We start from the raw sequence: 12,536 nt of genomic DNA, 5'->3' as shown, positions 1-12,536 counted from the left end.
ACATACAACTTTATCAAACCGATTAATTTGGAAGATGTCAGATATTGTCTACATTACATGAAATTGCATGCCAGTTGTAATTGCAATATATGCCAGATAAACAATACTTCTTGTTTTCCAGATGTCCACCTTTTCCTCTGCAGACAGCAGATATGTTTTTACTAATATTTAAACAGGGTCAGAGAGTGTATGGCAGAAAACTTAACAAACACTCTTCTTAAGACAGAATATAGTGCTTCTTACCCCTCCTCTTTAGGGCATTTTCTTTGTGGATGAACAGGATCTCTGGCTATGATGTAGCTCTCATGAGCTGCCTTGAAAGCCTCTCACTCATGTGAAGCGGCTCACTCAGGCTTTTTCTCAAGCTGCATGTCTGCCTTTTTCTTTGCTTTGGGAATCATGAATTAATTTTTTGTGTGATGTGAAACTGGCATAACAAGAAGATCACTTTCTACCTTTCCTGTTATAGAATACAGGCACAGCAGGGTTGAACAGTCATAGCATTTCATTGTTTCCCATAGAAAATTTTGAGTTAAAAAAAAGAATCTTCATGAGTAAAAGGATTTGGGATTTCCTGGGAAATGGTGCAAGATGGAAGAGATTAAATTCTTTGGCAAGTGCAAGGTGAGTTTGGGTGGGGAGGGGTTAAAACTGAATTAGGCTAAAGCGTGGTTATTCTGACTTATAAGTTTGGTTATATGGTATGAACCCTGTTGCTTGCACTGGAACCAATTAAAATGCCTAATATGTTACAGCGAGGATTAGGCACGTAGCACCTAAACTAAAAAAGTTTTAAGTTTGCTTCTTTAATCTGTCCCATGTGTCTGTCCTTCTTTCACGTAAGTGTCCTGCTCTAGCCATTACACATCTCGTTACAATGACCTTAGTCTAAGTTAAAATTCACTGTCTGCATAACTATTGATAGCTAAAGTACAGCTATAGCTGTACTTTCTATGTTAAGCGGGACATATAAAAATTGAGTTCCCTTCTCTCACTCCCAGAGCCTAATCGAATAGTGACAAGAAAAAGAAATATATTTGTAATGTTCAGTATCCCACAGCTTTAAAAATTAGTTCTGTTGCAAAGCAAGCACTGTTTACCCTCAATTATTTAAACCAGAACTGATCACAACTACAAATAAGAAAGGAGCACTGTACTTTGACATTAATGTTACCTAAAATTTTGTCACGCAAAGTGTTCACTCAAGCTACTTTTAGCCAGCATCCTTATAAAACAGTTTCTTCTGGTTTTGCTTACCTCTTGGGTTATCACCAATGATATTGGTTTTGCCATTCCAGTACCAGAGCAGCAATGTAGCATCACGCGATCCTGAGAGAATGTAACAATTTCCTCCAATATAGGACTCAGAACGAGCAAGACAGGTTACAACATCCCAGTGTCCAAATATTACTTGCATCAGTTTACCTGAAACATAAAATTTATTGCTTTAAAACTATGCTTTCACTGTTTCTAAGGCAAATTGCATATAAAGTATTCAGAAATATTTTCTTCATTAAAAAAAAAAAGATTCCAGAAAGAACTATACTTAAGAGTACTATTTTTTTCTTGATTTGGTGGAAAAAGTGCAGTAGTCCATACAGTCCCTACAAAAAATATTTACAGTCCATAAATATTATACTTTATTCAAAGGCCAATCATGCCAGAAGGTTTTTTTAATTCTATATGTTTACCTTCACTTTAACGACAGGAAACAGGATGGGATTCTCTTTTAAGGCAAGTTTGAGATAAGTTTACTGATGAAGGTAATAGTGAAAAAGCAGATCTGATGATGATTTGGGAAATGGAGTCGGAAGTTATAGAACACCTAGGACTCAAGAAATAGGTAGTGTGAGAGCCGCTTAGAAAATATAGCATATGCAGCTTTTGAGCATCTCCTTAAACAGAGAAAAGGAGATTTAGATGAAAAATTACTGTTGTACCCAGGTTTTTCCATCACCATTTAAACACTTAGCAATAATTTCTACCAGTATCTTTCCCTATGAAGAATTTCTGTAATGTTCAGAAAACCTCAGAAGACAGACCTGCAAAAAACTCTCTTACCTATTGCATATAGGACAAACTCTTGTACCGCTGGTAAGAGGCATAAATGTTAAAAAGAAAGTAAAGCCTAAGCAGTTAAAAATGAGCCATTCAAGAGTCTGTATAAACATGAACATGACTATTACCTTTTAACTTTAACTAAACAGGACAATATTTTCAGGAAAATGCAAATTTGGATGCTCATGCACAGTGGATTTGCATGTGGGAGAGGAAACACATGTAAGGTCACCCACAATAGATCTCTGCCAGACCACCCAGCCAGAGCCTGGCTCCTACACAGTAAAACACATCATGTGTCCTTCCAGCAGCATACATGACCTTATGAAATGAGAATGTAAGTACTAAAATCTATCTCACCAGATTTGCTGAAGCCTAGCAACTGCAGATTTTGTAGGGCCAAGACAAAAGATACATACACACACTTCTTATGTGGCTGCTTGGCCCAATCAAGTAACATTGGCCAGGCCAAATTCTGCATCCAATGACACATAGAAGTGTGATATGTGATGCCACTAATGCATGACCTCAGATTCCTCAGCCCAAATGACCACGCATCCATTTTTGCTTCAGGCTGAATTCAAAATGAGGAAGAACAGAAGGAGAAAAGAGTGATGGCTTTGGAGGGATTAAACACACAGGCTGAAAAAGAAACAGGAAATGCAAACTTCTGTACCTGAAATAAATCTCCTGGAAAGTTTTTTTAAAAAAAAAATAACTAGTAATGTGTCAAATAGTTACACAAATTTGAGTTGGGACTCAAATTAAGCACATCTTAATAAAATATTTTGGTGCATGAATTAAAAACAATTAGCCAATCAGTTAATATGGCTAGTAAGACACATTTTATAGCCCTCAATACAAAGGCATTGCGTTCATATCCAGCCACTAAATAACACTAATGGTAACAAAAGACTGAAGGGAGTGGTTCTGAGGAAGGAACAAAAATAGCATTAACAGACTGATTTGTAACAGAAGATCAAAAAGGTAGTTGTATTAAAGTGGAGAAAACCAGAAAAGAAAGAAAAAAACCTGAACCAAACAAAAACCAAACGAGAAAGATATGAGCATCTACAAAAAAGGGGGAATGAATTACTTCAGTATATGAAGAAACAATAGGATAACATGATGCAATTTAAAGGAAACCTGTACATCAGATTTAAAACACAACACTGCCAAAACTCATTAGGCAAGTATAATCCTCCAAGAGAAATTGTGAAATGAAGTACTATCAAGTGAGCCTTTTCTGACTGGAAATGGCAAAATCCTGGAAGGTACACTTACTGTGCAGCTCTACCTTGTATCGGAAAGGAGAGTAACTCAGGGTTCAAGTCTTTCACTCATCTAGTTGAGTCTGTAATAGCGTTCTATAGTGGTCACCTCTGCACACCATAGATTTAATTTGTGCTGCAGAGTCACCTAACTGTCTCAGATGCTGACCAGTCAATAGATCCATAAAAAGTTACTGAACTTCACAGTTAGAAGCAGTGAAACACTCACACACCTCATTTTGGCAATCTACAAAAACATCTTACTGAGAGTATGTTTTCCCCTGAAAATTCAAGTTGTCAATTACATGGTTTAGATTTGAGAAGAATTTAATTATGTAATATATTTTTCAGTTGTACAGCCATAGGTATTCAGCTAGCTGAGGTGATTTATACTTTTAGAACTCAAGTTTATGCTATAAACATCGCTGAGTTATAGAGATCTCTCTTTCAATTATATTCTATGTTTATAGGTTCTGTTTTAGGAAACAAACATTTTTCAAGGCTATTTGTTTGACAGTTGTTCGGTGCACTACCATGTTAGTTTTACTTAGTTACTGTGCAGCTGAGGTTCAATCAGTTCCATCAAAACAAGAAATAAGCTTCTGCTCTTTCCTATTAGTAAAAATAATTTTTAAAAAATCATTAATCTCATAAGAGTTCCTCAACTTTGTTGTTTCCTTTGATATGAGTTGTCCTGTCTACACAGGAATATCAGACTCAGATAGCCCTTTTTGACAGAACACATTTTCTAGTTAATGTTTTATTTGACAGCTGTGCTACGAATAATTAAAAGAAAAATAAGACTCAAGTCCCTGCACTACTGAATCTAAAATGCTGTCTAGAAATCATTCCCACTGCTGGTGGAAGGTTTTATTGTGCTTCTGCTATACTACCTGTGCTGAGAACCCATGATTTATGTTAAAAGTATTTCCTGTTAAAAAAAACCAAACAAAATCTAATAGGAAAAAAGTTTCCTTTTCCTGTATGTGCTAAAATATAATTGAATTCAATGCTTATGATCACTTGCCATTAGGCATTACTGATCACATCATCTTTTTCCCTTGCTGTTCTGTTGATTTCAAAGTATTTCACTACCATATTCTCATTTTAATTCAAAGCAAAATAAAGTACATCTGAATTCACTTGATTTATGCTAGAGCTAGAGTTTCTATATTGACAAACAGGAGACACACAGAAGACACAAATCTTCTGCAATTATTTTGACAACTGTATTTTGGTTTATATCATAATTAGCTATGCTAGTAACGAGATGCCTGGGGTTTTTTACTTACATACAGAGGACATAATGAGATATTTGTCGTTCAGTTTGATACAGGACAAAGCTACCAAAATCATACAAGTTCCTTCTATAGGTGTAAAGTAAAATATATCATTTGAGATAAAAGAATTAGCTCTCTGTTCATATAAATTAAGAATATACACTGAAAATTTATTACTGCTAACTTTTCTGAAGATCTACTTTAAATTCACAGTTCTATGTAAATTTATTTTCATCAATGAGAAAATGAAACTAAGAAGGGTCTAACAAGATGTCTGTATAATGAATTGTAGGCAGTCAATATGAAGTAATTGGAACTTCTCATTTATACTTAAGGCTTTAAAATTGCAAAAATGACAGATATGCTAAAATATGCCATGAGATCTAGTCTTAACAGATTTTAATTAAAGACCATCTTGTTTTGTTAAATATTTTGGTTTGCCAACTGTGAAAAACACTATAATATATTTAAGAAATGATGACAAACATGTAGGATATTCCCTAGGGATTAATAACCCACTGGAAAGCTTGATGGCACACACACACATTAACCACACTGGGTCATTAATCCCAAAGTACCTTGCAGTGAGGTCGCTATTCCCATTATAAGATAATGAAAGGGAAAAAATCATACCTATTTTTTCTGGGGCTCCATGGCTTTTAAATTCCTATAGCTCTTACACTGAAAGATTCTTTTCTATTTAGCACGACACATGCATGACTTCAATGATTTGGATACATGCCAGCTGACAGACTAATTTAACTGTTGCCCATTATATCGATCAGTTTATGTTATATGAAAGAATTTAGTGGCTCCAAATCAATTTTTCTATTATAGTATAGCTTTCAAAGGCTTTCATAACTATTCTTTCACCAGATTTCAAGACTTCACTTCTGTTCTTATTCTTTTCTTATTCTGTGATGCTTGCCTGTATTTCCTCAAAAAAAATTCTCTGGTGTTGAAAACCAACCAGTTAAATTCAAGTAAGTACTCTAAGAAAAATTAATTCCCTGGGCATGCAAAGCTTCCCAAAAACTCATTTACTTGTAGAAACTACAGTGTAAGAAGAGGCATGCCTGTCATACAGATTTGGAGGGTGATGTTTTGGCTAAACAAGAACTCCGTGTATTACATTTGCCATTATTCCACAAAAATGATAGCATTTGCCATTATTCCACAAAAATTTCTTACCAGTAAGAAAAGATTTGACAAATATTATTAATAGCACAATAAATGCATACTCCACTTTCTCCCCCCACTCCCCATTCTTTCCTTATTTGAAACAGTAGGTTGACAATGAACAGAAAAATCTTTTAGGCTATTCCCATATTTTAAAAATACATTACCTGAGTCGGTAGAATAAACTCGGAAACTCTTGTCCCAGAAGCCACAGACCAAGATATAACGGTTATCAGAGGTGATGACAAAACACTGGGAATGCACCTGAATGCTTTGGTCTAAAAGGTCAGTGATTTGCCTCCTGTGCATACCTGTATTGCTGGCTGAACAGAAATACACACAAATCAAGAAATTTTAGCATCCACATTCACAGAACAAAAGCACATTTTTGAAACTAACATTCACACCAAAACTATTTCTCATTGCTGTTACTTGGTTTTTGTGGCAGGGATATTCTCTTTCTACTTTTACTATAAAATACTCATTACACTTCTGGGAACAATGCTAATTCCTTGCAGTATATATTCTAAAATAGGAGAATTCCTTTCTTTAAGTCAAATATAAATGAAAGATTGAAAAAAGGAATGATAAATAAAAATGTAATAAGCTTCCTTCCCCCCTTCTAGTATAGGAAATTAAGAAACAGAGGAAAGGAATGTAATTAGAAGACAGTACATACAGATATATGCTATATAGTGGCTCGAATGCAGACAACATTGGAATTATGATTTCAAAAACGTACGCAAGTTGTATTTCACTGCAAGCATTGTAATTTAAAAAAGAATACCTGCAGTAAACATCACTACCATTTACTACTTTTTTAAGCATTGCTCAAAAATTAACCATCTTATCTCCACAATCTCCTTTATGGTTGAGAGAAAATATTTACCCTACTTTGATCACCTGCTGTTTTATTTCCCCAGATAATATTGCTTTGTGAACCCACAGAATGGACAGGAATCAATTACTGAACACATTTTTCATATTATACTTTGTCCTTATTAATTGATGTGGGTGCATACAGATACGTGGTTTCCTATAGATATGTATCATGAAAATCCCACACTGTAGGAAGAACTTTTGATGTGCTGAGAGAACCTGACTCCTATAACAGGCAGGTAGGTTTGCCTGGGTTTGTCTTCCAAACACTCAGAACACCATTACTTCCATTCCCGGTGGTCCCCTGGACCTTTGTGTCCTGGTCTTGAGCTCTTCTTTACTCTTTGTTATTTAACTTCTTTCCATTCTCACAGGCTAGCTATCCCCTAAGCCTTGAGCCTATTCCATTTACTCTGTATCAAATCCTTTATTTATTTATGCTTTCACTATATTTAGAATGTTGATACTGTCTTGTCCATATGGGTAGCAAATAATTTAGCAAGGTATTGACACTTCCTCTGCAGGTAACACATAATAGGGCCTTGACTTCTGCTGGGACCACTTAAAGAATAACAACAATGAACTATATATGCACAGTGAAGTGTTCTGTATGATGAAATAATGGCAAATAATGCCCCCAAAAACATGCAGATTGATACATTCAGTGTGGATAAGACCTTCAAAAAACTTCACCTCAAAAATAGGTCTAGAATCAATGCCATATTAGACACTGCTGGTTTACATCTTCCTGTGCAACTGGAAAATTAGGACAGCAGGAATCTCTCTGTATGACTAGGACAGCAACAAGATTCCTGCTATAACCATAAAAGTGTAATTTTGTGGTCCTCTTAGGTGCCATTTTTTCGTAAATGCGTCTAGCCACAATTAAAAACCTTTAATATTATCTACATAATTACTTGCTTATACCCAATGATGCTACTTAACAGTGACAAAGAAAGCCTTAAACCTTTTAATCTATGTCCACTGTAATCACAAGGCTGATTCAAGATCTATTGTACAAAGAGAATATTAAACTATTTTTCAGAACTGTGAACATTAATTTTAAAGGTGTTTATACCAAACAAAAGTCAAAGTATTTTCTAAATTAAAGGCAAGTCTGAAAATGGAGTTATAATTTTAAAATCCTTGACAATGTGTAGAAAAATCATCAGATGGCCCAATGCAATCTTGGTTGTGGTGTTTTGTTTTAGTTTTTTTTTTTTTTGCTGTGATGTTTATATTTCTAAGATCGACTTGATAGCAAGTTTTAAAGCAGAATACACATTTCCTTCTCCAAACATTTTTTGGATAAAATCTATTTCAGGAAGGAAAGGAGAATTACAGCATATGTCCTCCTCACTATAAATTATTAATATTGCATTATTCAAATGGAAATTGATTTTAGAAACTTTGGGAAAACCTTTTATCAGCTCTATAAAATGGTTTAATATGCCCACACATTTCCTGATTTAATTATCATAGGGCTTACCCAGCAAAATGGCTACACAGCAACAGTCCGTATCTACAGACCAGTACAATGCAGTCCCCACTGTGATATGCATATTCGTTTTGAAATTCTCACTAGCTGACAGACCTGTCAATCTAACCTACCCAGGCAAGTTTGGTTTTGCTCTCATTTTTTTCGTGCTTCTATAATTGGCCACTTCACCTATTTTTGACTTAAATGACCATCCTGAAATGGACAGTTTTAAAACCAGAGCTGAGTTTGAAGTCCAGTAGAACTGGGGGCAGGAGGAATCCTGTCTTCTTTGCTCCTGTGAACTGTCCTACAGCTAGATTGTATTTTGGGGTTAGGTTGTTTGAATTTGCCATTTGCCATGCTACAGGCTCCTGAATTATTGTCCAAGTAGGCACTCCCCAAAGTTGGATCTCTAATGAAAGAACTGACCAAACTAACCATGCTAATGGAAAAATGAGCTCTATATAAACTAATAAACCTCTATAATAAAAAGTCATGAATTGAATCTATTACACTGAGTCATTAAATAAGAGACATTCCTCCACCCCTTTTTAATATAAGAAAAACATACACAAATTTAACTAGTGATGCTGATCAAAAGATGCAATACCCTTGAAAAATGAATACTAATATCTGAATACTAAAACAGAGTGGGCAATATATTTCAACTTTGAAACCACTTTGCAATTACACATTAATCCCCTCAGCCTGAACAGCAGGTCTATGAAGAAAGGATTGATCTCCTTTAATGATGAAACCCTGGCACCATGGTTTTATTTTTCACAACACGGCGCAGTTAAGAACCCCACTGTTATTATGAAAATTTCCTCAGCGAAGGAGCTCCATCACATTACCAGTGCACCAATTCATCATAACGTGCCTCGCTCCTGCTCATCAACAAGTCTGAGTGATGAAAAGATCCAATATTATCCTGACAGTACTTCATGCACATTCTCAATCACACATTATTACAGCATCCATATTAATTTTCACTGACACGCGTCCTAGGCCTGTTCAAATTAGGCAAACCAACGAGGGGGAGTTGATGAAATACCAGCATAGCCACAGCTCATTGCATTCCAATTTGCATGCAAATGGTTTATCAGGAAAATTCCATTCCCAGCAACCAGCAAGTGAAAAACAACCGTAATCTACACTTCAGGGCCACCATACAGAGCTTAATGAATCGCAAAGAGAGAAGGAAGTGACAGACCTATGAGAGGATCGATTTCCACTGGCAGCTGGTAAGGCTGGTCTTGTACAGCACCTTGATGAGCTGGAATTTAGGAAAGAAGATTTTAAAACTTTGCATTTTTTTAATACATGAAGCCACATACATTTTATAAATCAAAGCTACATCCTTTTTTTAACTATTTGAGATTCTGCTGCATCAAATGAATGAAAAAAACCCACCAAAATTTCAGGTGCTTTTGTGGCCTGCTTATTAAACATTTATTTTAGATTAGTGCTATTCTGAATGTATGCCATCAGCAGCAGCTTTGGTCCTCAGCCATAAGCTCTAGCAGATGCTTTACTGGGAACCTCTCCTGTCACAACAAAACAAAATTAAGTGGTAAAGAGCACTGAAAGCAAAATGTGACAACCATCTGCTGACTGTAGCAAATACTATTTCCCTCTTTACTTTTTAAGGCTCTGCTTTGAACAAGTGAAGCACAAAGGACATTATTTTTTTTTTAAAGTCAGTTTATGATGCAGACAGGGAAATCTCATAGTCATCCAGTATTTCAGGATTCATCCATCACCCAAACGCATTTATTTGCAATTTTGCATAGAAGTTAATACATAATTCTGCCAACCTACATTTCATCTGGGCAACTGGCATACCAGTGAAATGCCTACCTCCTGAATTTTTCCTGCAGTTTTAAAAAAAGGCCCTTTTTTTTTCCCCACAGCCTCACTGAAATCAAACATGCAAGCAAACAAACTCTCCTCCCCCAACAGCCCACAAGACATTCTTAAAGTGGAACAAAAATAATGGATGAACACTTAACCTGTGATTTTTTCTATCTTACCATCTGTAGCTTAACATAAAAATCATTATCAATAGAAGGGTTTCATAAGTAATTGGGAAGTCGAAGTTATGCTGCATTGAAACACTAACAGAAAAAAAAAAATGACAAAATGGAGGTACCCTGTTGGGTACCAGTGCCATTAGGTATTAGTAAAGCCACCAAACTCATACACAAAAGCAGGAATGAGATATATAGTTACATATCAGTGACAACTTGGCAACTTAACTTTTTTATCATGATGCCTCATTAGTAAAGACAATGCTAAGCTCTCACGAGGACATACGGAGTATGTAATGATATCTGCCCCCTAATCCTAGCAGAAACCACTTTGGTATAAAACTTGAAGGCAAAAATAGTGAAGACTAGTCTCAAGAGTCCACACCCAGATATCTTAAGCACAATACTCTATTAACAGCCTGCAGCTGATCAGTGTGCTTTCAAAGAAGTGGCTTGAGGTGGGTTTTTATTGGGTTTTATTTCTGTTTGGTTGCCTTTTGTTTGTTTTGAATTACAGGTTTTCTTGAGCCTTTTTTTAAAGACAAGTGTAAACTGCGTCTAAATGAAAAAAGTGACTCCAAGCAAAGCTTACTGTTCTCAGTATGTGAGGAAAAAACCAAAATCTGAAGGTTTGTTCAACTCAAACCAGTTGATTACTACACTCAACAATTGGTTGCTTGCTCACAGACTTCACCAGCAGACTTACAACGAAGTCAAAATCAACTCCCACTACTTTAGAACTTCTTCTTTTCCCATGACTGTTGTATGTCCACAAAGACTATTTTTTAAAAGCCTTGAATATTATATACCCAACATCACATATCCAAGGTATGAGAGGGTATTGTCATCCTCCTTTCAAACAAACATCAAGAGCCTTGTACATAGTTCTTGCTCACAACTTATTATCTAGACAAGTCTACCTTCCCCCCTTTCTTTTCAAGCATTTCTTGGGTGAGTGAATTGATACATAGATGTTTCTATTTGTACAAAGTTGAGAGGTAATTTGTAAGAATTAGGAAAAAGTGTGGGAGTCATCTGGCTTTTTTCAAAATGTAGTCAAGGACCACAGGTCCAGATTTCTTAGTAGGTATTTCAGTGATGTGGGTATTACTCTGGTGCAAACGCCTTCTAGTTAAGTTATTTCAGTAGAAGCTCTTTTTTCCCTTTCTTAAAAAGCCTTTGACCAGATTTACTGCATAGCACTGAAATAAACTACCTTTCACGGCTTGGGCCTCACAGTGTCATAGGGAAAGGAGGAAAGAAGGATGAATGTCTTTAAGATTAGAGCACATTAGAATTGAAAACAAAATTATAATGTTCTCAAGTCTTAGCACATTTTTAAAGGACAGGTGATTTGATTGGTTGCTATGCAAACAGATATGTTGTTTTTCTTTAATATTTACAAATACATAAGCACCTAATAACTTTGGGATGTTTAAGTTACAGAACATACAGACTTCCCCATATCTTTTATCTTCTAAGTCTCATTAGAATGTGGCTTTAACATCAGAATATGGTGTTCATAATCAACTAGAAAAAGATAGCAGAAAAGATTTCAGACAAGTTCTACATGCTTTAAAATTTGTCTTTGACGTGATATGGTTCAGGCTTCCATCTGAGTGAAAAACAAATAAAAGAAGAAGAGTATGACTTTATCATGATCACAGAGTGATATACAGTTTTTCTCTTCTTGCATAGTGCCTGATGGCCTGGAAAGCAATATATTGTTGTTACAAACCTTCTGTGTGCTACAGATTTTACTACACAATAGTTCAGATTACCTTTTTAAGAAGAAACTAAGTCCGCATGTGAAGAGCATGCTATGTCAATGAACTGGACTTGGTCCTGAAGTGTTAAATTTAAAACAGTTCTGCAGCAAATCTGGAAGCTGACTGAACAGAAATACTGCTTGATGGCAGTGGTTTCTTAGGCTACTTACTTTAATTTACTTACCAGGAAGATTATGCCACTTGTTTACAGCAAATAGCCTATTTGCAGTAACTGTGATCACAGCAGGAGTGGCCAGACCAGGCTGGGTGTTGGCTGCTACATGAGTGACAGGGGAGTTGGATGGGAACTTTAGAACCATGATAACGTCCTGTTGAGCTTGGTCTGTGAACATCAATGGACTCTGCAGGAGGAGATACTGTTGAGTGCACACAACAAGAACCCAAATACATGGGAAAAGAAAACATGGGGAGGAGAAGAGAAGACAGGACAAGAGAAGGAAGATTGGATTAAAATACACAGGGTCCAACAGCAGCTGCAGTGAAAAGCAAATGCAATGATAGTGGGAGGGCTTGTGGAAACAAGAGTTTCAGCAGAAAAACCTTCATGTACACTATTACTCTGAGAGCCT

At 36.0% G+C, this 12,536-nt stretch overlaps 1 protein-coding gene across 4 annotated transcripts in view; it reads right to left on the bottom strand.

Moving 5' to 3' along the window:
• The window catches only part of LRBA (LPS responsive beige-like anchor protein), a 395,208-nt gene that overhangs the window by 27,289 nt on the left and 355,383 nt on the right, over nucleotides 1-12,536 (bottom strand). For 3 of the 4 annotated variants that reach the window (XM_030491547.1, XM_030491549.1, XM_030491548.1), the window contains 4 exons: nucleotides 12,131-12,323; nucleotides 9,361-9,423; nucleotides 5,956-6,111; nucleotides 1,258-1,425 (listed from right to left, as the gene is read on the bottom strand). In XM_030491547.1, the coding sequence (XP_030347407.1) occupies nucleotides 1,258-1,425; nucleotides 5,956-6,111; nucleotides 9,361-9,423; nucleotides 12,131-12,323 (580 nt within the window). The remainder of the gene's footprint in view (nucleotides 1-1,257; nucleotides 1,426-5,955; nucleotides 6,112-9,360; nucleotides 9,424-12,130; nucleotides 12,324-12,536) is intronic. The other variant, XM_030491551.1, reaches the window with a different exon arrangement.

This window comes from Strigops habroptila, chromosome 7 (genome assembly GCF_004027225.2).
Source record: "Strigops habroptila isolate Jane chromosome 7, bStrHab1.2.pri, whole genome shotgun sequence".
Classification (NCBI taxonomy): Eukaryota; Metazoa; Chordata; class Aves; order Psittaciformes; family Psittacidae; genus Strigops; species Strigops habroptila.
The sequence above is the reverse complement of the archived record's forward strand: the minus strand, read 5'-3'. Positions and strand labels throughout refer to the sequence as shown.